The sequence below is a fragment of the Chanodichthys erythropterus genome, chromosome 4 (genome assembly GCF_024489055.1).
Source record: "Chanodichthys erythropterus isolate Z2021 chromosome 4, ASM2448905v1, whole genome shotgun sequence".
Taxonomy (NCBI): domain Eukaryota; kingdom Metazoa; phylum Chordata; class Actinopteri; order Cypriniformes; family Xenocyprididae; genus Chanodichthys; species Chanodichthys erythropterus.
The window spans coordinates 29,476,123-29,501,943 of NC_090224.1; the positions used below are offsets into that span (position 1 = coordinate 29,476,123).

General features: G+C 37.7%; 1 protein-coding gene across 1 annotated transcript; it reads left to right on the forward strand.

The window, feature by feature from the left end:
* The first annotated feature begins 295 nt into the window (after positions 1 to 295).
* Positions 296 to 22,392, forward strand: cep170bb (centrosomal protein 170Bb). Its single transcript, XM_067383408.1, has 20 exons — positions 296 to 492; positions 2,176 to 2,328; positions 6,439 to 6,528; positions 9,792 to 9,870; positions 10,079 to 10,137; positions 10,580 to 10,694; positions 13,205 to 13,321; positions 13,422 to 13,919; positions 14,295 to 15,406; positions 15,786 to 15,962; positions 16,089 to 16,215; positions 16,332 to 18,029; positions 18,455 to 18,686; positions 18,826 to 18,985; positions 19,281 to 19,319; positions 19,796 to 19,927; positions 20,092 to 20,180; positions 21,639 to 21,732; positions 21,821 to 21,872; positions 21,972 to 22,392. Exons 2-20 carry the CDS (start codon positions 2,224 to 2,226, stop codon positions 22,145 to 22,147), a joined length of 5,151 nt encoding a protein of 1,716 aa, XP_067239509.1. The 5' UTR covers positions 296 to 492; positions 2,176 to 2,223; the 3' UTR covers positions 22,148 to 22,392.
* The last annotated feature ends 3,429 nt before the right edge of the window (positions 22,393 to 25,821 follow it).

Consider the following 25,821-nt stretch of genomic DNA (forward strand, 5'->3'; position numbering starts at 1 on the left):
TTTTTGGGTGAACTATGCCTTTAAATCTGTCCTTTGCCTGCATCAACCCGTGACAATGAAGCAATGATTATAAAAATTATTTGAAAGTGTTAAATTTTCGAAAGTAACTCGGATGCATAATATGAATATTGCTAAATTGCTCATTCATAGCAAATGTGACTATATATTCAGCATAAAAATATATATTTTCTGTATCCAATGAAAAATCCGTGTCCTCATATTGAACCCCGACTCGGATGCGGTCTAGTTCAGTGGTGTTGCAGTGCTCTGCTGTACACATGCACCGGTGGCGGCACTGGACGCAGATGCCATGACAGCATGATCTAGAGGGTGTAGTCTACGTGGAGCCACAACACTGATGAGAATCCACGACCTTTAAACTGGATTTCACTGAATAACGGTGTAGCCGGGGAAGCGTCTATCGTGTTAAGGAAAGCAAGAAGAAGACATTTCATTTGTTTATCTGAGATCAGCGCATCTGGAGTATAGTAGGTAAGGTTGGCGGATATTCAGCATCATCAGAGGCTGTAGATAAAAGGGCAGATGCGTACTAGATTTATCCGTTTCACATTGCAGAAAGGTTCATGTTTTGCTACGTGATAACGATTCTTGTACATATGTATTGACAGTTCAACACGCGGTTAAATTACGCGAATAAATTCAGATCGGAGATATCTTAATTCTGCTACCATAATCAATATGGCTAAATGTCTGTGAATTCGTGGATTTGGCATGTACACTAGCCTATAGTGTGTGTAGTTTGTTATAACATTCATGTCTGATGTTATTGAGAAGGATAGAAATTAATAAGGCAGCAGAAGGTGCCTCTCTTGTGATGGTGCGACGGCAGCTGATTCTCCATCACCTAACCATTGCTGCTCAGAGTCACTTATTATGATCGTATGGAGCAGACGTAGGCCCGATTTAATGCAAGTGTGTAATAAAATAGCCTACACAAAATTATACTTGCATGCTGAATCCTATTGTCCACTAATAGAATGAAAATAAGCAGGCTGATTGTGTATTACACGAATATTTTCTGCGCTTTTGTCGTCTCTTTGAGGCGAACAGATGAAAGATGAATTATATGTGCAGGCCTCCTGAAATATCAAACCTAGGACTTGGCACATTTTTAAAAATCTTAGAAAAAAAATCTTTAATAAACTTTTTATCTGCTTTTTAGAAATCTAAATCATCCCTTATTATTATGAAACAGCTAGGCTTCATTTTCAATAAATATCTGAAAAATATTATTCCGACGTAACATGTCTAGACAGCTGTCTATCTAATAACGTCTTAACACTTTCAACAAATATGCAAATTGTTAAGCATACATTTTGAGAAGAACCTATACAAGCCGAACTCTAAAACAAGAACGCATTATCTATACGTTAGGGTTCATGAAGTCTTGTACAATTGTGAGGATTAAATAATGGTTATATAATTACAGTCTTAGTTAAGGTGAATTCTTGAAGGCTTAACATGCAGCACATTGCTGTCTACCAGCTCACTAACTAGTGCTGTCTAAAATTCGGAAACTCTGTCTTACATTTACCACAATTCTGTTGTTGTCATTTACTGGAAGATGGAGACATAATGGTTATCATAATTATCAGCTTAGAGGCTGAATTTATTGTAATACTTTAGCTGAATTAACCTGTTATGTCTAAGGCTCTCAGGTGGAATAGACTTCAAGGGTGTAACCTATACATCACTGGTTCTGGCTAATAATTTTGCTGCACTGAATTCAACATTTGTGATATAATGAACTGTGGTACAGTTTTTTCTCTCTCTCTCTCGCTCTCTCTCTCTCTCACTCTCTCTCTCTCTCTCTCTCTCTCTCTCTCTCTCTCTCTCTCTCTATATATATATATATATATATATATATATATATATATATATATATATATATATATATTTATAGGTCTATATTTTTTTCTAGTCCAGTTCTCAACCACTGAAAAATGTGAGATGTGTCCTTATGGATATTAACACTGAATCTGGTCAGTGAAAACGAATGAAACTGTCCTGTTCTTTAACCTGTCAATGTTTATTGAAGTACTTATATAATATGACATCATCAGCTCATGTGATTTGACAAGACATATGGGTTTACTTGACTGTTTTCTCGTTCTAGTATTAAAATATTAAATAAAACCTATATTTCTTCTCAAGAAACACAATCTTTTACAGGATGCAAAGGGGTTTCTCTGAGCAACAAAGATGAGTGTGACATCATGGTTCCTGGTCAGCAGCTCTGGTACTCGTCACCGTCTGCCACGGGAAATGATCTTTGTTGGCCGGGAGGACTGCGAGCTCATGCTGCAGGTACGTTTTTCATGTGCCCTTCCTTCCCTTGAAGTATAAAAAGTGTGTCTTAACCACCATATTTGTGAAAGCTTCAGGGACTGTTGGCATAATAGCAGCTATTGTTATAGTGAAAGCGTAGTGTTAATGGCTGAACACCAGCATGTTCAAGTTTTCATACTTTTAAAATCATATGAAGAATGTGCTTAATAACAACATATATTTCTTCAAAATAATATGCTGAATTTTGAACATGAAAATCTATACTATCTGCAATTATTTATATCTACCTGTAATATCTTTTGTAAGAAACAGATTAAATGGTCTACAAAGCTAGCACTACAGCTGGAGTATTTTGTGTTGTGTTATGTTGTTGTTGGGAGAACAGATTTATGAACTTGTGTCAGTAATGGTCCAATGGTGTGAGCCGAAACCCAGTGCTCACTTTGAAACAATTTCCTGAAGTGGATAACACAAGTCCATTTTTGAACAATGTATTTATGTATTTCATAATAAAGGACTTTGCATGAAAGATTTTATTGTGTGAGCCTCTGGTGTAAAGATTAGTCTTAGGTGGTTAAATTATATTCATCTAATAAAAATACTACAACAAAAAAGTATTCTGAATACTGCTCAGACTGCTTTGAATAGCCAGGTTAATGTCCACTGTTGCATCCAAATGAGTCAATTTATCAGTTTTGATCTGTTTAATGGGATCCCACAAAGTCTGGAGTATAATGTGCTGCTCAACTATCATATCAAGAATGCAAAAAAGATCAAATTTGCACAAATTTCTTTTGTAACATGCCTTAGTAAATGCTTGACCTGTTTAGTTTTGTAAACTGTAGATTGCAATTGCGTGAGAAAAAAGGCAGACCTTTTGTATTTTTTTTTGTGTATTTTTTATTATTCCTTGGCGGAAACAAGACGCTATAACAGCCACAACATATTTGAGCTTGAGACTCAGGCTGCGGCTATTTTGTACGGTACTGTACTGTACTATACTGTACTGTAATGTCTTCTGAAGCCATATAATAGGTTTGTGTGAGGAGCAGACCAAAATTTAAATTGTCATACACTGAAAACCTCTGGCTGTTGCTCTTAAAGGGTTAGTTCACCCAAAAATGAAATTTCTGTCATTAAGTACTCCCTCTCATGTAGTTCAAAACCTATAAGACCTTTGTTCATCTTTGGAACACAAGATATTTTTGATGAAATCCGAGGGTTTTTGAACCACACATAGGCAGCAACGTAATTGCATCTTTTGAGGTCCAGAAAGGTTTTAAAGACATGGCTAAAATAGTCTATGTGACTACAGTAATTAAACCTTAATGTTATGAAGCGACGAGAATACACAAAAATAAAAATACAAAAATAATGACTTCAACTATTTCTCTCCCCTTGTCATTCACCTGTGCTGTTTACATAGTGAACACTGAGCCGGCATTCGGATGTAAACACGGAAGCACTGCACTGCGTTCACTATGTCAACAGCGTAGGAGACTGACAGGGGAAAGAAGAAACTGTTGAATAAAGTCATTATTTTTGTTTTGTTTTTGCGCACAAAAAACTCTGTATTGGCCGACTCTGTACACATGAGCAGCATGACGCATACGTGTGATGCTGACGCAGGAGCTAGCCAATAATGAGTTGCCGTTCTGAGCGTTGCACTTGGTTCACTACATAAACAGTATAGGAGAATGACAAGGGGAGAGAAGAAATTGGTGAATAAAGTCGTTATTTTTGCACACAAAAAGTATTCTCGTCGCTTCATAACATTCAAGATTGAACCACTGTAGTCACATGGACTATTTTAACGATGTCTTTAATACCTTTCTGGACCTCAAAACATGCAATGACATTGCTGCCTATGTGTGGTATGTGAAACCTTTGGATTTCCTCAAAAACATCTTAATTTGTGTTCCGAAGAACTGCGGGTTTGGGACAACATGAGGGTGCATACTTAATGACAGAATTTTCATTTTTTGGGAGAACTAACCCTTTAAACTAAATAACCTAAACATGGAGACATGAGAACCAATCACATCCCTACTGAAAAATTCAGCATAAACCAGCAGGAAATCCATGATGGTCCTACCTGAAACTAGCTTCATAACTAATTAGGTAACACTTTACAATAAGTTCATTAGTTAAACATTAGTTAATGTATTAACTAACAAGAACTGACCATGAGCAATACATTTGTTATTGCATTTACTACATTTGTTATTGCATCTTCATTAACGTTAGTTAATGAAAATACAGTTGTTCATTGTTTGTTCATGTTACTTCATAGTGCGTTAACTAATGTTAACAAGATTTTAATAATGTATTAGTAAATGTTGAAATTAACATTAACAAAGATTAATAAATGCTGTATAAGTGCAGTTCATTATGTTGACTAATGTAGTTAACTAATGTTAACTATTGAACCTTGTTGTAGTGTTACGAGTAATTAAAAGCAAAATAAAAGCATAATCATAAGCAGTTTGTTTAATAACAGATCTTTCAATGTTACAGTTAATAACAACTTTCCTGTCATTCACATTTGGGAACTTGCATGTGAGTCACTGTCTCCAAACATTAAGCGTATAGTTTCAGTTCTGGCAGGTCACGTCAGTCAAGCTCGGATCAGCTGACTTCCAGGTGACTCACGTCTACCTATAGAAATATGACGCCTATCACAGCATCAATATATAAGCACTTCAGTATTATCAGTAGCTATCGCATTTCTCAGGTGCTAATTACCCTCCTCCATCCCCAGCTCCTCTCATCAGTCAGGATTTGGCCTTCTGATTCCCCTTGAATCAAACTAATTCTTGAAAAATGTGTACATGTTAAATTATTGACGTTAATGATATCTGCACATTTATTTTGGTTCTGTTCTGTTACCCTAAGGGGAGTTATTGCTGCTCTCCCTGCTCTTATCCACACCAGGCTGCATGGAATGCGCAGCGAGTTCTTGCTCAGAACAGAACCATACAGCCAATACAAACTCTATGCAATCATCAATCATATTTGTCAATAGTGGTCCTGACAGTAAAGTGTAAAAAAGTATGTCATTGCTGTCAGGCTCTTCAACTCCTGGATGGCAAGTTTTACTGTCTTTCAGAAAGCAAAGCTCTAACCCTAACCAAAGCAGGACACTGGTCCTCCAGGACTGGAGTTTTAAAGATTGCAAGCACTTTCAGCAATTGCGGATTTCAACAACTTTTGTGCACATACCAATCATCACTTGTAATCTACTAACTGAGCCGTTCATGTAACCCTGAGGATTTTGCCGTCTACCAGTAAACTAACCTGCAACATGCGTTTCTTTATTTCATGAGTTCACTTGATCATATAATCACCCTTTACGAAAATGAAGTTTATTCAAGTGTATACTTCTTAAGTACAAATTATTTTCTCAGCTTTTTATTTAAAATGTTTACTTTTTTAACTTTTTTTTAAATTTTTTTATGAAACTTACCCACATTTAAGTGTTGATAAAAAGGATTCATGAATCTAGAAAAAAATATTTTTAAAATGGAAAGAGTTAAAGTACAGTTAAAGGTATTTCAAGTATAAAAAATAATACCTAAATAGGAACATAGTAGTACTTAAAGTGCAAAAATAATACATAAAAAATAAACTATAAGTGTGATGTTATGTTCACTTAAAGAAAACTTACAAGTATACTTGAACTAAACAAGTAGTTTACTGAGAGTATATTTCAAAGTGTACTTTCATATACTAAACTTGTATTAAAATAGTAAACTACTAGTATACTTATAAGTTTACTTGTAGTACAGATGCAGTACAAATGAGAAACGTAGCTGTGCGCTAGTTGTGTACTTAAAGTTTACTACTGTTACACTTATAGTACACTTAAACGTATACTTCAGTTGGGACAATTTAGTCCCAAGCAGTATTAAAATAGTAAACTTACAAATTTACTACTAGTACATTTATACTAGTATACTTACTACATAAAGTATACTTAAAAATATACTTGAAAAAGTATAATTGATAAAATGAACTTGATGTATACTTCTTTTTTGTAAGGGAGTGAGCAAAGCGGTAAACGGATTTGTTGAAAATATTTTAAAGAATTATCAACATGCCTAATTTAGATGCCTTTTTGCCCTTTAGTCTCGTAGTGTGGATAAACAGCATGCAGTTATCAACTATAACCCTGCCACAGATGAGCACCTCGTCAAGGATCTTGGAAGTTTAAATGGGGTAAGAATACTGTCATAAAAACATGAGTGCAAAGACAGTACAGAGATTAGTGCAGTACAGAGAGGATCAATTTACCCTTGAATTAGACCCAGTCCCAATGACAAAGGTATTATTATATTTAGGATTGGAAACTTTCTTTAGAGGGATAGTTCACATATCAAAAAATAAATAAATCTATCATTCTCTCACACTCCCATATCGTTCTAAATCTCTATGTATTTCTTCTGTGTAACACAAAAGTAGTTTCTGTACTATGAATATTGTTAAAGGGGACATATGATGTAATATAAATCTTTTCACAAGATGTAATATAAATCTCTTGTGTCTCCGGAATATGTCTGTGAAGTTTCAGCTCAAAATACACCCAAATATGGGCAAATTTGGCAAGCTGTAATAAATTATCTGGGGGGTGAGCAAAAACACGCTGTTTTTGTGTGTCCCCCTTTAAATGCAAATGAGCTGCGGCTCCCCGCACCCCTTCAAAAAGATGGCGGAATCCTTTACCCAAGCTTTGTATACTCCGTCAACAAAACAGGTGAATGTCATCCAGCCAAAATGTCAGAAATAACCAGTTGTTTACTGTAGCCTTGCATGTTTGAACCGGAGTCGGACACAGATGGAGAGACTCAGGAAGAGGTTGCAACTTTTAGAATGCACCTGGATGTTTCTGAATGGTTAGTGAATACATTTATGTAATTGTTGTGGAGTTACGTTGATTCAACTCATTGACTAGCATGTACCGTCATGTTAATCTATAAGTTGTTGTATAGGTTAGGGCACAATACAGTGCATAATAAATGTGCGTTTATGAATTACGCAGGCGGTGAGTGATAAAACTAACGACATATCTTAGTCTCTGTGAACACAGAGAGCCACATTAACCATACAGCATTCTAGAAAGCTCATTCAGAAAGGAAATTTGCAAACATTCACAAAATATGAAGTGTGTAGGAACCTTTTTCCTCGTTGAAGTAGAGACCAGGAGACGTTGGGATATCTTTCAGGCAGAAGTTACTCTTTATTGAGAAATGTGCTGTGCGTTGCTGTAGTCATCCAAGTCTAAGTAAGGCAGTGTACATTGAAGTTTATATACATTTTGAGGGGCATTGCTTAGGGATTGAGACAAAGCACCTGGGAGACGACCTTAAACAAAGCATGCAAATTAAGTATTCAGGTATAGGAACCCACAACAGACTCTAGAGTGTCGCAAGTCCTAATCCAATCAGCATAACTATTCAAAGAAAAAGGACAGGGGCTCCAAGAGCCATTAATGACAAAAGGTGAGAATCTCAGTAATCTGACTCATTAGATATACAATAAAGAGAACAGGAACTGGCATAAACCTCTTGCTGGAAACTTTGCTAAAAGAATCATTCATCTGATGTCATCTTTACCTTAAAAATGCTAAATACAGTGTACTTCACCTTAGTATTTAATGTGATGTTATGTCAGGACGTAGGATCAGCAGATCTTATACAGATTCTTAAATTTGTAATCCCACAAGTGCCATACTTGGATATGAAGTTAGAGCACAAAGCATTGGTATTGATGGACAATCTCTGTCCATTGATTTTCCTATTATCACTGTGAAGCTGCTTTGAAACCATCTGTATTGTAAAAAGCACTATATAAATGAGGATGACTTGACTATTGACCCATCCTTCAGAAACGACTTTTTTGCAAATCCAGCATTGTACTGACCCTCGTTGGTGAAGCAGTCATGCGCAAATATATAAAATTTTACCAATATTCTCCAGCACTTTTCCTTCAAAAATTAAATTCAACCACGGTTTCCTCAGTGGCTCGGATGCCAGGAGTCTATGAGACTTGGTACATCCTGTACAAACCCACCCCAAACAAACACATCGAATTCACAGTTCAGTCTTTTGAAATTGTAGGTTTTGCTTGTAAAGTTAGTACTTTACTACAGAGCAAACAGGAAGGCTGCCCATCTCGCTTATTAACAGCAAACTGATTCTTCTTACCTTTACTGCTGATGCTGCGACTCTTCTTGTTTGCATGTGTTCCTTCTTTGTATGTTCCACATTTAGTTTTTCTCCTCTAATAACAAATTTGACCATTTTGAGGCTTAAATTTACAAAAATAATGGCAACTGTTTGAATTCTTCCAAAGCGTGCACTTGTAAGTGTTCGTTTCGTTAACTGAGTGATTTCGCCATTGCCTGATGTCTGAAAATAAAAAATGCTCACCAAAATGATTTTATATGACAAATAGTCAAGTCAAGTCACCTTTATTTATATAGCGCTTTTTACAATGCAGATTGTTTCAAAGCAGCTTTACATTGATAACTGGTACATCATTTTTGCTGCACAGCAGCTCTTCAAGTGTCAATGCAGGCAGATCAAAGCACTGTTGAATAAATGTCAAGAATACTGTTGAATATCAAATGTCAAGTCAAGTGTCCCCAACTAAGCAAGCCAAAGGCAACAGCGACAAGGAACCCAAACTCCAACAGGTGACATCAGGTCATATATAAATAAAGCATTATAGCTCATTTATATTTATTTAATTCACTTCAGTTTAAATTTAAAAACAAAAATAAATTGTAATGCTATAATTAAATTTTTTTAATTGTGGTCGGCATATTGCGGGCCGCATTTACATTCGTGACGGGCCGCAGGTTGAGAACCACTGTATCAAAAACTAATAAATTATAGTTTTTTATTTAAAATAAAAGCGATTACAAAGGAAATGTTTACTGTTCATGTTTTTTTATAGTATGGAAAAATCCCACTTAAAAAAAAAACAGACCGCCATTAAATTTTACCTCTCGCGCACCCCCTGGTGGCAGCTCGCGTACCCCTGGGGGTGCACATACCACACTTTGGGAATCCCTGGTCTATGCTAAAAGGGCAGATCACCAGTCATGGGTGGGGTTTCCCTACTCTTACATAGGAGTAGGGGGAAATATAAAACAGAGCATTCTGAGAGATTGAAAATGATAAATGGGGATTATAAAAAAAGGGTGGATTTTTACCATTATAGGCTGGTTGTTTACACACGCTGTGGACACATGTCTGTGTTCAAACACCTTATAAAAGTGAATTTTGCATAATATGTCCCCTTTAAATCTTGACTATTTTATTTTTGATGTTCCTCATTCCTGTCGGATTGAAGTTAAAGCACAGTTATATATATTTTCTGAGGCAAAAGCATTTTCCATTACAATCTGCCTTCATTTACTGTGGAATTTCAATATCTCATTCACATATTCATCACTTGATATTCTTCTCCTGTTTCAGACCTTTGTGAATGACTTGAGAATTCCAGACCAAACATACATAACCCTCAAGCTGTCGGACATTGTTCGTTTTGGATATGATATCCTTTTTCATGTTTAGTTTTCATAAGTATGCCAAAACATGAAACGTTAAATTTGGTTGAGACAGTTTGTTGTACAAAATTTTGATGAGATTTTTACCATGATTTGAATGAGTCACAGCCTTGTTGGCTCCTGTCTGCTTAAGTATTCATCTTTAAGATTTATATACATCTAAGTTGTAATGTACTGACTTAACATTAAGAGCACATTCACATGTGTATATTCTTGAAAAGAGTCAACATAAAGTCCCTGAAGAGGCCCTCAAGGTATGGTTCTATCTGTTTGTGTATGTGTCTATTTTATTTTCTGTCTATAGCAAGGGTGCTCAACCCTGTTCCTGGAGATCTACCCACCTGCAAAGTTTAGTTCCAACTAGGGCTGGGCAATATATCGAATGCTTTTGTCACGCGCATTTCATCAGTAAAGCCGGTTCCCTGATTGCCGCTAAATCGCCATCACCTGCTTTCAAATGAAGCGGCATTTTAATAGACAGAGCCGTAATTCACTGATAAGCCACGCAATATCGTGTTCAATATCAACGGTGATTCATATGAGATGAGAATCTCCTTATAATATATAATCTCTGGCTGAACTCTGCAGGAAGGTAGATCTGCAGGAACAGGGTTGGGCACCCCTGATCTATATAAAAACTAATTATGTATGTTTTATCCATTTAATATTTTGGTGCGCTGCCCCCTTCTGTGTCAGCATGAGAAGTACACCAGTCAGCTGCAGATGGGCATAAAATCTACAGAGGGCAAGCAACAGAACCTGCAGGAAGAAAGGTCCAAATTGGAGCGTTCTGAACGCAAGAGTCTCACAGGTGAGAGTGATAAAGAATGACCAAAAATCAGGAGAAAAATAAATTGAGAGAGTGATAAAAAGAATAAAACAAAATGCTTTGTAACGTGGAGTACAGAGGATATCTAACAATAAGATTCTGTCTCTTATCTACAGTATTTGTTAATCTCTGTTTATCTGTAACACTGCAGTACAGTGGCCTGGTTTGTTTGTAAACCCCTCCTAGTTGAGCTTTTGGTCAGGTGACAGATACTAGATAATCCTTAAAGATATCTTCCTATATATGTCATATCTATTATCTTTTATATCTTTTATTACAAATAATATTATCAGATTTAATTTTACAGAAACTAAAATTGGGAGATCAACATGATTTTTTTTTTTTGAGGTTTTTTTTGAGTTTTTAGATAAAATATTGAAATAATAGTAATAATAATAGAAACTGTAAAAATAACTAATAATATTTGTTACATTACAGGGCATAGATTATGCTAAGAGTAATACTAATGGGCAACATTTCAGATGATGTATTTAATTTCTAGATAAGCTTACACATGGTTATTGTTTTTTGTTCTATTGTAATTGTTAACATGCATTGTGTGTAATACAGGTGCTGGTCATATAATTAGAATATCATCAGAAAGTTGATTTATTTCACTAATTTCATGTTTAAATGTTTATTTCTTTTAATTTTGATGATTATAACCAGACAACTAAAGAAAATCCCAAATTCAGTATCTCAGAAAATTATAATATTGTGAAAAGGTTCAATATTGAAGACACCTGGTGCCACACTCTAATCAGACTTAATATAATCAACGCAAAACACCTGCAAAGGCCTTTAAATGGTCTCTCAGTCTAGTTCTGTAGGCTACACTATCATGGGGAAGACTGCTAACTTGACAGTTGTCCAAAAGATGACCATTGGCATCTTGCACAAGAAGGGCAAGACACAAAAGGTCATTGCAAAAGAGGCTGGCTGTGCACAGAGCTCTGTGTCCAAGCACTTTAATATAGAGAGGCGAAGGGAAGGAAAAGATGTGGTAGAAAAAAAGTGTACAAGCAATAGGGATAACCGCACCCTGGAGAGGATTGTGAAACAAAACCCTTTCATAAATGTGGGGGAGATTCACAAAGAGTGGACTGCAGCTGGAGTCAGTGCTTCAAGAACCACTACGCACAGACGTATGCAAGACATGGGTTTCAGCTGTCACATTCCTTGTGTCAAGCCACTCTTAAACAACAGACAGCGTCAGAAGCGTCTCTCCTGTGCTAAAGACAAAAAGGACTGCTGCTGGGTGGTCCAAAGTTATGTTCTCTGATGAAAGTGAATTTTGCATTTCCTTTGGAAATCAGGGTCCCAGAGTCTGGAGGAAGAGAGGAGAGGCACATAATCCACATTGCTTGAGTTCCAGTGTGAAGTTTCCACAGTCAGTGATGGTTTGGGGTGCCATGTCATCTGCTGGTGTTGGTCCACTGCGTTTTCTGAGGTCCAAGGTCAACGCAGCCGTATACCAGGAAGTTTTAGAGCCCTTCATGCTTCCTGCTGCTGACCAACTTTATAGAGATGCAGATTTCATTTTCCAACAGGACTTGGCACCTGCACACAGTGCCAAAGCTACCAGTACCTGGTTTAAGGACCATGGTATCCCTGTTCTTAATTGGCCAGCAAACTCGCCTGACCTTAACCCCATAGAAAATCTATGGGGTATTGTGAAGAGGAAGATGTGATATGCCAGACCCAACAATGCAGAGGAGCTGAAGGCCACTATCAGAGCAACCTGGGCTCTCATAACACCTGAGCAGTGCCACAGACTGATCGACTCCATGCCACGCCGCATTGCTGCAGTAATTCGGGCAAAAGGAGCCCCAACTAAGTATTGAGTGCTGTACATGCATACTTTTCATGTTCATACTTTTCAGTTGGCCAAGATTTCTAAAAATCCTTTCTTTGTATTGGTCTTAAGTAATATTATAATTTTCTGAGATACTGAATTTGGGATTTTCCTCAGTTGTCAGTTATAATCATCAAAATTAAAAGAAATAAACATTTGAAATATATCAGTCTGTGTGTAATGAATGAATATAATATAAAAGTTTAACTTTTTGAATGGAATTAGTGAAATAAATCAACTTTTTGATGATATTCTAATTATATGACCAGCACCTATATAGACACTTTAGTATAAAAGTATACAGTATACACGACATCTACAGGACAGTATATCAGATTTCCACAAGAAAACTTGTTTTAGGTTATATACTGATTGGTCATATGGCTAACACATTTTCTAAAGTCAAAATATAATACAGATTGTTCCAGTATGCTAGATGTTTGGAATAAGGATGATAATCTATATATTTTGTTTTATAGTAAACTGTAAGAGCTACTCCAGCAGTGGTGACAGTGATGAAGTGTTAAAGAATTTCTTGTTGAATAAATTATGATTAGTATGGTAAGTAACTCATCATCTCTCTTTATCTCTCATACCCTCTCTTTCTCTTTCTGGGTTTACATGTGTTCCACTTCAGAGTCCCCTGTACCCCGACCAACACCATTATATGGCCAGCCATCATGGTGGGGTGAGGAGGACTCTGGGAACAAGGGAGGACACAATGAAGTACGAAGGTCAAGTGACAATCATTCAGGTAAGCACTTGTCCTCCCTTACGGCCACTTTCATGTGTTTTTGATATGGACATTTGTCTTATTACCATGTTTACAGTATGGTGTGGGTGTCTGTCGACAGAGATCACAAAGGAAGCCCCGACAGCTGAGGATGAATTTAACGTCTCTGTTCAAGAGATTCGTGACAGCCAGGCCAAGTCAACCTATCTGTACCATCGAGAGCCCAGCTATTTTGAAATTCCAACAAAGGAGTTCCATATGCATCCCAAGTCCCCAGAGACGGATTTGATTGACATCCCAACCAAAGACACCAACGTTCCTCTGATTTCTACACCTCCAGTTGTCCAAAGTCATGCTTCTTTTACTATCGAGTTTGATGACTGCATGCCAGGAAAGATTAAAATCAAGGATCATGTGACCAAGTTCTCCTCTCGTCAGCGTAGCAAGCAGCAGCCAAGTAATTCTTTGACAGCCACACCCACAGAGGTTCTGTCAGCTGAGAGCAAGGTGGCTGATTGGCTTGTGCAGAGTGATGTTAGAATGATGTGCAGGCGGCCACCCTGTGAGGATGTGTACAGCACTAAGAGTGACTTAGCAATGCATATTCGGACACTCAAAGGTAAGAGACATCTTACACTACCTTAAAACACCCACTGATACCAAATGTTCTATGCATAATATTCTAAAATATATATACGTGTCCTATGTGAATACCTCGTTACTCATTCTGTGGCTGTTCTGCCTGCTCTGAATAGGTCTAGGTGAGGTAAACTGGCTGTAGTCTTTGCAAAAACATGAAGATTCTGCTTCAAGCTTCAATTGTCTTGATTTTAGCAAAAAATGATTATAGAATTATTATAGAATTGACATATAGGCTACGAGGAATGATTAATTGCAGTAATTTTTATCACATTATTTTCTTTATAATTAGTTGCACTGCATTTATGCATTAGATTGGCAGCCATAATATACACTAAATTTGTAATCTTAATAGGACACCATCATGAAGATGGAACCCAGAGTGATTCAGAAGACCCTGTAATGAAAGGAAAACGCAGCAAGTCCCATCATTCCATGCAATCACAATCATCAGTACAGTCACACCAGTCAGCTCAATTAAAGACATCCGAACCATCAGAATCATTTCTGTCCCAGCAGTCAATACCAAAAACTCATCATCCTCAGTCAGTCTCACCACACAAACACCATCAAAGTGATCTTGATGAAAGTGAGGCTCATCATGTACAAGAAGCCTCCTCTCCTCCCCAGACAGAGGTTAAGCCAATTCACACTGAGCCTCACACCCAGCAGGCCTTTATTATTGAGTTCTTTGATGATAATCCCAGAAAGAAGCGGTCACAGTCCTTTACCCACAACTCTGCACATGCTGATTCCTACTCTGCATTGAAGGCCAAACTAGAGAGACGCAAAGGTCTGGCTCATGGGGAAAGGCCAGCCTCTGTGCATGGGCATGTTCCTCCAACACAGCAAATCACTGTTCCATTGAAAGGTTCAAGCCATGGAGGTTCACAGCGGTCAAGCTCACTGAAGAGAGAGAAGACAGAAGACAATGGGACCAGCACATCTTTATTAGGGACCTCGTCTCGCTCTTCACCAGCAATCTCCATTAAGCCTTTTGGGAGTGTGGGCAAGAAGTCCAATCTTGCTCAGGAATTTACTGCAGAGTTCTTGAAGGATACAGGAAAGACTTCCCCACCTCCCATGTCTGCCCCACCTGTGATGATGTCTCCATCACTCACTCTTTTACCCTCCCCAGCAGAACCCTCTGGACCCTCTTCTGTGTCGTACCCGTCTTCTCCTTCTCAGCTACCTGCATTATCCCAGTCTCTTCTCCCAGTATCCTCACCTGTCTCTGTCCCTTCTCAAGCCCCTGGAAGGTGTCCAGTTTCTAGTGCCTCCCCAATCTGCTCAGCTGGGTCATCTGTGCCCCAGTTTTCACCACTATTAGTTAGTGGTGTTGAAACTAAGGGCTCAAGGGTGACCCGAACTGAGGAGGAGGACAGTCTGAGTGACGCTGGTACCTACACAATTGAGACAGAGTCACAAGATAAGGAAGTGGAGGAAGCTAGAAGTATGATTGACCAGGTGACAAAGTTTTTCTCTTTTTTTGGGAGTTACTATAGACACTATAGATATAGTATACATACTGTATTACAATTGGTGTTAAATTCTCCAATCACATTTGATTATAGTGTGATTAATAGTATAGTATCTTATAGTGTCCCTACAGATACTATAAGTATGTGATTGGTAAGTTAAATGGTAAGAGTAGAAAACTGTGGCTCTGTGGCACTTTCAAAGCAATGTACTGATTACAATGTTTGAGTTGTCTGAAATGTAAATTTCTGTTTCAACTGCTGGTGTGAATTTGGGATGCACTACCTGTTTGACCAATGTGGTCAGAACAATGGAAGACAGTAGTTTTTTAGAAACATGGTAAATCATATTTGTTCACATTTCACAGGTGTTTGGTGTTTTAGATGCACCAGAATACAGTGGTCAGACTGTTGGAGTTTATAGGCCTGTGATTGATGATGGTAAAGATGAGCAACTATTCTTTAGTCATAGCCACAGTATGGCAGCTGATGTAATGTCGACATCATCACAGGGCCATGGTGGAGACCAAGTCATCTCACTGCAGGTATTGTAATGTACTGCTCTGACATCAGTGCTGTCCTTCATTACAGATATGTTGCCCTAACCGTGTCAGTAAATAGTGAACAATTAATGCAATTATGATTGTCAGTTGTTGCCCTTTGTGATTTAGGCACATCCAGGTGTAGGAGGGCCTAAATGGGTCTCACGCTGGGCCAGCCTAGCAGACACTTATAGTGATCCTGGGGCTACACAAGGATCTATGGGAATTCCACCCCATAGTGGGCCTGCAGACAGAGGTATTTTCATTGAAAATCACAAGTGGTGTTTGAACAAATTGGCATTTCAATAAAAATTTTAATATCATTATGAATAGGCCAGCAAAATAACAATTTTCACTCTTTTGATTTTGAAGATGATAGAGTGACATTAATGATTAGTCAAAGCTCAGATATCTCAGAATCAGAGGGCAGTCAAGGTTCCAGGACCAGAAGGCTACTTCCTCAGGTTCCACCAGGAGAAAAACTTGAGAACACAACCCCTAGTATCTTGATCCGGCATGAAACAAACTTGGACCATGAACCACCAGAGAAAGGTTCTAGAGCACCACAGCAGCAGGACTGCACTCAGAGGCTTCGTGTCCAAGATGACGTGGACCCAGACAGTTTGAGTGACACCAGCCGTTCAGATGACAGCTCTGTCCTTGATAGGAGTAGAAGGAGCCAAGGAGAGAGAGGAACTTCAACACCCTCACCTTCTGAAAATGTAAACCATTCTAGAGGGTTAAGAGAGATGCCACCACCCACTCCCAAACCCACCTCATTTTATATTGGTTCTGAAGATGGTTCATGCAAGTCAGATGCATCCAAAAGTCCAATTCTTTCACAGCCAGAGAGAGACTACTCTCCTAAGATGCCTCCAACCACTGTCTTGATACGACATTTGAGTGGCCATGAGTCTAGGCGTCCAGTGAAGCCCAACTCGTCAGCCCCGAACCTTCAGGCACATACCAGGGATGTAGTGCCCACCAAAGAGACCTCAACCTCATTTGTTCGGCAGGAGAGTTTTACCAAAGATGGGCCAAGTGACAACATTCAAGTCAAGAAATTACCACATATCTCTAGTCATCCTGCTTTGAGAAGCTTGGATACAGAGGAAACTGTCCAAGATACATTTCCCTTTCCTAAGGAAGCAGAGAAATCTTTGGCATCATCAGAAGAGAAGGTACCTGGATCTAGTCAACGTTTAAAAACAGGAAGCTCTCCTGCACAAGATGACTCCCTGTCTGGTGATTCAGATGTTGATACCGCCAGTACTGTAAGCATGGTCAGCAGTAAAAATGCTCCTGTCAGTGCACTTAAGAAGCGCACATCTGCAAGTGACCCGCGTAAAGAGAAATTATCTTCCGGTTTACCTGCACAAGACAAAGCACGGCAACCTACAGCCCGTGAACGGCTATCAGAAAAACGCAGAAATCATGCCTCGGCAGATAATACCAGTAAAACTGAAATGAGTCGTCGGCTCCAACTTCGTCGCAGTGCTGGTAACCGTGGTTCTTTAGACCTTTCAGATAATCAGCATGGTCAACAGCTGTGGCCTGAAGCTGCTGCTTCTGACCATGAGTCAAGTTCACGGGCCAACAACCGCAAAAAACTCACTGTATCCCTGCAGAAGGAGGAACCCAATAAGGTGACCAAAGGAAGCCATCAGGTACTGACCCGATCCAATAGCCTTTCAGCCCCAAGACCAACCCGTGCCTCCATGCTCCGCCGAGCTCGACTAGGTGAGGCCTCAGACAATGAGGGTGCAGAGACGGACCATGCATCTCAAAGCTCCGATCACAGTAAGACTCCTGCTGAAGGCAAGAAACTCTCAAGGCTGGACATTCTTGCCATGCCTCGGAAACGCACTAGATCATTCACTGTTCCAAGTGACAATGAGTCCACCTCAAGCAAGCATGGCATTTCCAACCGACCTACAGAGGCGAGTAATACTGTGAGGAAAGGGGCTTCAAGTGAGGTGAGGCAGGCTACCAGCAAAGGGACTGCATCAGTGGGGAAATATTCCTCCATTCGTACCCGCTCTAACCAAGTTAAAAACAGTAGCACAGCTGGTGAGTATCTTACAATTTATCTGTCAATTTTATACTATTGCCTCCAGTTTCACAGACAAGGCTAGTCCTAGAATAAAATGCATGTTTGAGCTGTTTTAACTGAAAGCAACTTGTACTGACATATCTAAAATATGTCAGTGCTATTGTTTTGTCTCAAGATGCACACCAGTATTTTTTTTCTAGTGTACCTTTATAAAAGCTACTTAAATATCCTAATTGAACTAAGGCCTAATCCTGGCTTAGGCTAAGCCCTGTCTGTGAAACCGGGCCTTAGATCTCTTAACTACAGTTCTAGACAAGACCACTGGAGTGGCATAAATTTTTCATTATCACTGACAATGTTGTCACTTTGATGTTTCAAATCACAAACATGATACTTGAATTAGAAATGATCATTTCCCTGGTTTTTTTATTTAAAACTTGAGGTTCCCACCGTAGACAAAAGGATTCAGACTATTCCTCTACCTCAGAGGAGGAGTTTGAGACCAATTCCAACTCTAAGCAAAAACGCTCCCATGCCTCAGCTTCAACTCAGACACAGACACCACAGAAGACTGTTCAGATGAGGCTAAAATGTGGCTCTTTGGAAACAGAAGAGGACGAAACTCAAAATGAACACTTCCAGAATTGGTCTACTCATAGTGCAGAGATTGCCAGGTTATTTGGAATTTTTTATTTTTATTTTTATTTTTTTTGGTGTTTTATGTTAATGTATTAGGTACTGTGTGCATGCATATTAATGATTCATGATTTTTTTTATTTTTTTTTATTTTCAATTTATACTTGTTTCCTTTAGGCTGAGTCAAGACCTGGCCAAAGATCTTGCCATTCTTGCACGTGAAATCCATGATGTAGCAGGGGATGGTGACTCCCAGGCATCCTCAGGCATAGGAGCTACCACTTCCCCAAGCTCCATCCCAAATACCCCTGCATCTACTATCTCGACCAGAGAGGAGGTAGGCCAAACCTTAGTTTGTTTGCTTGGTTAAATGACATCCCATCATTGACCTTTTCAGTATGAAGCAGAACATGCTGCAAATGTTTGCATTCTCCTCATTAGCAAAACAAGGAGAAAAAATTGTAGATAAATGCTGAAGTCAAAGGTAACCAAGCATGTTTGGTTGGTGAGTCCTGGTGAAGTACACCTCATGATAATTATATTGTGTCCAAAAAAGGATTAAGACTAAGGTAAAAGTTTTTTTTGTAATTTTGCAATTTTGCGTTTTGTTGTATATTTTCTCTTTTGTGCAGAGACCATTTGCATCATTACAGAGGTTCCTGTTACCTCAGGTGCTGAGTTCATCACTCATTATCACCAAGTGTTGACCAAAATTAAAATATTTTCTCTGTGAACCAGTATCAATGTACTAACAGCTGTCTGATGTCCAGCTTTGGAACCCATTGTTGAAACTGCTGCCTTACTGATTTATTTGCATGAGGGAATTCCCTAATGCATGGAACCTCACTTCCAAACTCACTCCTAAGGCTGTATGTTCACAAAACAGCTTATGTTCATATTGAGGAGATTGTCCTGCTATGTCATGGAGGAATTAGAATTAAATTTGCTATGGCGACTGTGAACATAGAACCCTTTGCTATTCACAACTGAATTAGCATGATGATACCAATATCTTCTCAGAGTTTTATCTCTGAAGCTTCCATTGTAATCTGAGGTCAGAGATGTTTGTCTGTTAACATCAAATTTAACCTGCAATTCATGTCCACGTGTTCTTACTGGTGCTTTCCCATCCCTGATTAATCTACAGCTGGTACAGCATATACCCGAGGCAAGTCTGAACTATCAAAAGGTTCCTCCAGGCTCAACTAGTCCAATAGACCAGGATTCAAATATGAACGACCATGACAGTTCCAGACGGCGTCCCTGGAACCGTGAAGAGGTCAAATTTGGTCAAATCCTTTGCTCATTACACAAATAAACTGATCCATTAGTCATTTGCTCAGGGTGTTACAACCTGCATAGCCAATGGCAGTGTCTCTCAGATACGGCATAGATAAATTACAATTACATAATTTTAACCTTTGACTTTTAATTTAATCACAGGTAATTCTGGACAATCTCATGTTGAACCCAGTCTCCCAGCTCTCCCAGGCGATCAGAGAGAACACGGAGCAACTAGCTGAGAAAATGAAGTATGAAGTAAAATATTTCCTATATAAAAGTCAGTAGGCTGTAGGTACATCATAACTATAAACCACTTGCTAGCTGGAGATTCTCATTGAAGAGAATATGTGAAAATATGTGTAGTCCAGGATGTCATCAATTTTTGGCCCATTTTCACCACAACATTGTGTATCTGCTAAAGATTGATTTTGTAGGAGTACACTAGCATATACAGTAGATAGCTTCAATGCTAGACCTTAAAAGCACAACGCATTTTGATGTTCTTTAGAACAAAGTGTCCAGAGGCTGTATTCACAAAACATTTTATCGTACCACTAAAAGTTCTCCTAAATAGTAAAAGTTTGTCTCAACAGCTTTGTGAGAAAAGCAGGTTTTAAGAGAAAACTCTTAGCTAAGAACGTCTAAGTAATAGAGAGAACTCTTAAGCTTAGAGAAAGGGTGGGGTTGACCTTGTTGCTATGGAGTATACACACAGTGATTGGCTGATGGGGGAGGAGTCAGCGATTTAATCATAGACATATTGTAGAATGAGGTGTCACTTTCCATATTAAAATAAAGGTTTTAAAATACAAATGTTGCCCTATTCAAACAAATATTTTTTAATAAAAATGTTGCCATATTCAAATAAAGGTTTTAGAATGTAGGCTAAGTGTCACTAATTAAACTAGTATATATAGTTAATTGTGGACCACCTCTTGGATGTCTGCATCTCAAGAGAATGCAGAATTGAAGTGACAAATTATGTTTTATAAACAAAGTTTGGGAGAAACACATTCAAACGATTCTAATCAGCTTGAGAGGAGGAATATATACACTGTCGAAGTAACTGTAGGCGAGTCAGCTCTCGTCTATTTTCTGCATCCCTCCACCACCCCACTCCTCACTCTCGGCTGGGGATACGGGGAGAACTTTGGGTTTGGGCTAAATTCCAAGCTCAGAGCCCTCAATCCCCTTGGACAGTACACCAAATACATTTTCTCTATTCAATCATCTGTAAATGTGAACTCATTGTCCAATTACCTGTGGCAGTGGTTTTCATATTTATTTATTTGTTAAAGATTTATTTTTGGCATCTCATCGTAGATTCAAATCTATAAATCAAAATGTATTGCATTTATGAAGAAAAGGTTTAGCACCCAAGGCTCTATCGCTATTGCCTCAATGGTGTAAAGTGTCTTTGGGTGGATTAGGACTGTTTGTGATTTGGTCTTAGTGACTTAGTGGGAGTTCTCTTGTCTACTACTAACGTTTCACAGATTTAGGAGATAGATTTAGTGCTAAAATGGTTTGTGAAATACTTTTAGAGCAAAAATGTAGGACTCTTAAAAATAATGGGTGTGTCAGTCTTAATTTTAGGATTTTCTCCTAAATCGGCAAGTTAAGAGCTAGTTTTAGCCTTAAGATGTTTTGTGAATACGGCCCCACGTGTTTTGTCTGTACTGTCCTACGAATATTGTTTCTTTTAGAGTTCTTTTTCATAACAAGACTGAAGTCTGGGAGGAAATAGAAGCAAAAATCAACGCTGAAAATGAGGTTCCCATCCTTAAGACATCTAATAAGGTAAGTTCTGTCCTGATTAAAGGCAATTTCCAAGACCAGACTTTCATTTCAGAGATTTTGTAATCTATTTTCCTTGCTTTGCAAGCAGGAAATCTCATCTATTCTCCAAGAACTGCGAAGAGTCCAGAGACAACTTGAGGGTGAGTTTATTAGCCTTAGATATTTAACTTTGACCTTGTTACACATTCTATTGTTTTCTCTATATCCATTTGTGTTTTGTCTTCTTTGCTATTCCTTAGTGATCAACACTATTGTTGAGCCTGGAGGAATCCTAAAGTTGCCCCCTATGGCAACTTCTTCCAGGGGAAAGAGCAAATCTGCTTCCAAGGAGTTTACCGGCCCCACTTCCTCTAATACCAATGCAAGTGCAAAGCGAAGTCCCAGAGGGCCTGAGGGAGGGCGATATGTAGTATAAGCATAGTAAACAACTGCACATCTCTTTGGAGACTGCCATATTCATGGCGTATTTGTAAAGTATTGTGAGACTATCTGTGGTGCAAATATGCGTCATATGCTTTCTCTAAGACTGCAGACACACTTCACAAGCTAAAGTAGGTTGTAAACATTATTCTTTTCAACAATTGTAATCAGTGGCTTGCTTGAACGATTGTCCGTATGCCATGTTGTCATTCATGATTGAGTGAATGCGTGGGTATTGTGTTGCCGTCTGTTTCCATGTTCACTGTCAATCATGAAATGCACTTGGCTGCTACAAATCTACAGCATGAAAAAAAGGGTGAATACACACTACCTAGTACTTGCCTTCAACAAGGGCATTGCCATTAGCTTGCTTTGTAAAAAAAAAAGAAAAAAGATTTACCAGTTTTAAATATAATGCTATCAAAGTTATTAATTGAATATTGCTGCTTCTGAGAATATGGCTACTGTTGAATTCCCAGATAGCAAGTTAAAATATTGTTAATAGTAATCAAAAATATTGTTTAAAGTAATCAAACTTTGGCATAAATGTTTTAGTACGGTGACTGTGAGGGAACATGTTCAGTTCACTTTTGTAGTAGCCACTTTTGTTGTAGCCATGAGATATTATCTTGTGGGAATGTGATATGTTGTGGCCACAAGATCCTATGTTGAGGATTTCTTGTGGCCACAAGAGCGCCTTAAAACAAAAATCAACAAACAGCAACAGTTTAAAAGTAACCCAATTCCACAGGAAATCCACAGACTTGGTAACATTGTGGTATTGGCCCAAATTTCATTATTCAAGTTCAATATCAATTAATTTGGTTATATACATGGATATATAGGCCAGAACATGTTAATTTTTCTTAAAGAAAAAACTTTCTCAGCTAATGTTCAGTCAACTCACATTAATATGTCGTGGGCTCAACATGCTATGGTGTTCCCAAAAATCAGTATCTCATGGCCAGGAAAAAACTAAGTGAACCGAACAAGTGTCCTCCTGGTTACCATAGTTTTGCAAACACACCATATATGTCTGGAGTGATAAGGGTGTTTAAGTTTATGCGTGTAAGCGACTGCTAGATTATAATAGTATCGTGTGATGCTGTGAAGTGTTGAAAAATGGGTTACCTTCACCCTGCCCCACTCATATGCTTTTATGATTGTATGCAACAAAGTGATTGTTTTTACAATAATGGATGACAAAGAGCTATCATTGATGACAATAACAACAACAAAAAAACAGCTGGATGTATCAGGCTATCGCCCCAACGTTTACATTAGCCGTGTATTCTTTAAGTGTCATATGTTCTATGTATTTGTGATTTTGAATGTTTTAAAAGCATCAAAATGATGTTTAAATATCCTGAATGAGATCCACAACAATAATGTCGGTAATATTCAATTTAGGAAATTGTTGAGTGAATTTAGGGTGATTGGGACACTTTTTGCTGTTGAAATGACTTGGAAAAAGTGTCCCAATCACCCTGAATTCACCCTACATTTTAGTAAGGTAAGATGTTCAGCCAAATTCTCTGGAAACAGTGTTTAACCAAATGGTTAGAATGGTTAGAGTTAAAATTAGACCTTTGGGGTAAGATGCCCGCCTGAATTTACCCAGAGTGGGATGTTATTACTAGTATGTATGTATGTATTTATTTATTTAATACCTATTGTAATCCATGGAGTTGCTATTCAATAATTCCATGAATCAAATGTACATGTCAGAAGTTTTTCAATAAAACCCATAGCCTAATTGAGTGAAATTATTACATTTGAATTCATAGTGCTGCTATTATGACATATCTTCAATTAAAATATGGCCAATTAAATATGTAAATATTAATATGCCTGTATATAAATAATAGAATCCCAGTTCAAAGAGATTAATCTGAAACTGGTAAATGTATTGCAAGTTATTATATATATTAAAAATCATAATTTGTTCAATTGTTCAACAAAATAATGCACAATTTTAAACAGAATAGTTGATTTTGTATTTTACAATAATGACACTTAAAATTACACAAATAATAAGGTCAATATCATTTATACATTCATAGTTTCCCCAGGTAGGGGCCATCTTACCCTAATAAGACCTCTTTGAATAATTTTACATGTGCCATAAGAACTAAATTAGCAAATGTTTCTATTTATTCCACTTAAGACATTGGCTGATGCATTATCATCCTTCACGTTAAACATATCTAAATATGTTACAATTTAAAAGTTAATGCACATTGTTCTTAAGGGGGGGCATCTTCCCCCACTTTCCCCTAACTATTGTAGTTTGAGACAACAAAGGTCTGATGACAACAATGTGAATGTGCAGTGAACCATACAACTAAAACATCTGTCTACCAGCGTCCCATCAACACATTGCATTATATAGTAAATGACACCATGTTAGTATTGAATTGTATTTGCTTTGTGTCTGTAATTGTGATCTTCCATTACAGCATTTCTATTTTTTTTTTTTTTTTTTTTTTTTACCATTCAATGTTAAAAAGGCTCTACAAGTTTCTTAGTTAGTTTCTTTTTTTACCTGAGTGTTATGAATGGTTTGATGTATGCAAATGAAATAATTATTTTGGAATTATTGCATGTGTGCCATATGTAATTTGGCTTTGCCATTGATGCTAGTAGAACTTCCAAACTCGTAACACAGCAATTATCTTGTGATGACACAGGTTCGACATCCATGTTTCATTTCATATGACTCATACATCTACACTATTTAAATCAACCTGAATCAAACATCATGAGCTCAAATCCAAATCCAGCTTTTGCTAACATTTTATTTGGTTCTCTACCTTTTCTTTTATTATAAACACAGAGTAATGTAAATTCATTTTAAGTTTTAACAGATGTCACTGACATCCAAAATGTATTGCAATTTTCATCTAATTTGTAATAAATTTATTTAAGCCATTAACAACCATTTTGCTTTTAATGGAAACAAACTACTTTATAACTACACAAAATAAATAGAAAAAAGTAGAAAAAAACTTTAGTGGAGAGAATCTATTTGAGATGAAAACGTGTTGTTCATGATACCTCTTAGCAATTTTGAGTATTTGTGTATTTTGAGAGGCTTCCATAAACATATCCAGATCCAGGATAATAATATATTGTTGGACGTATGTGGGAGTCACCACCTTTCTCATTAACACTTTTTAATACAAGTCTATTGTTGACAGCAAAAAATTGATTTTTTTAAAAGTAATTGTAGCAATACCAAATGAAGACTGGTGTGGGCCTCGTTTATAAAACATGCGTAGGCACAGATTTGATTTTAGAGTGTGCGTAAGTTAAAATCCACACCAACGTTCATACTGATAAACGGCCTTAGACCCTGACGTGGTGCTAAGCACTTTTTCACATCAAAAGTAGACGTATGCACTTTTCCTTATGACAGTGGATCTCATAAACCTTGCGTAAGGACACATTTGAACTTACAGTAGAGACCACTGTGGAGACCCAATTTCACAGTGATTGACTAAAAATACTTCATCCTAGAATACTTAAATTTTGAAGTATTAAAATAATATATTTTAATACTTAAAAATAAAATACATTTGTAACTTTCTAGACCAAGATAGAAAGATACAAATGTATTTTATTTTGAAGTATGTATTTTAATTAGTTTCATACTAATCATCTTCAAAC

What these genes read in the sequence shown, in the direction of transcription:
- cep170bb (XM_067383408.1), top strand. Translation starts at nt 2,224, where the DNA reads ATGAGTGTGACATCATGGTTCCTGGTCAGCAGCTCTGGTACTCGTCAC. An exon ending in ACTGCGAGCTCATGCTGCAG is followed by an intron (nt 2,329 to 6,438) that starts GTACGTTTTTCA and finishes TTTGCCCTTTAG; the next exon opens with TCTCGTAGTGTGGATAAACA. An exon ending in GTCAAGTGACAATCATTCAG is followed by an intron (nt 13,322 to 13,421) that starts GTAAGCACTTGT and finishes GTCTGTCGACAG; the next exon opens with AGATCACAAAGGAAGCCCCG.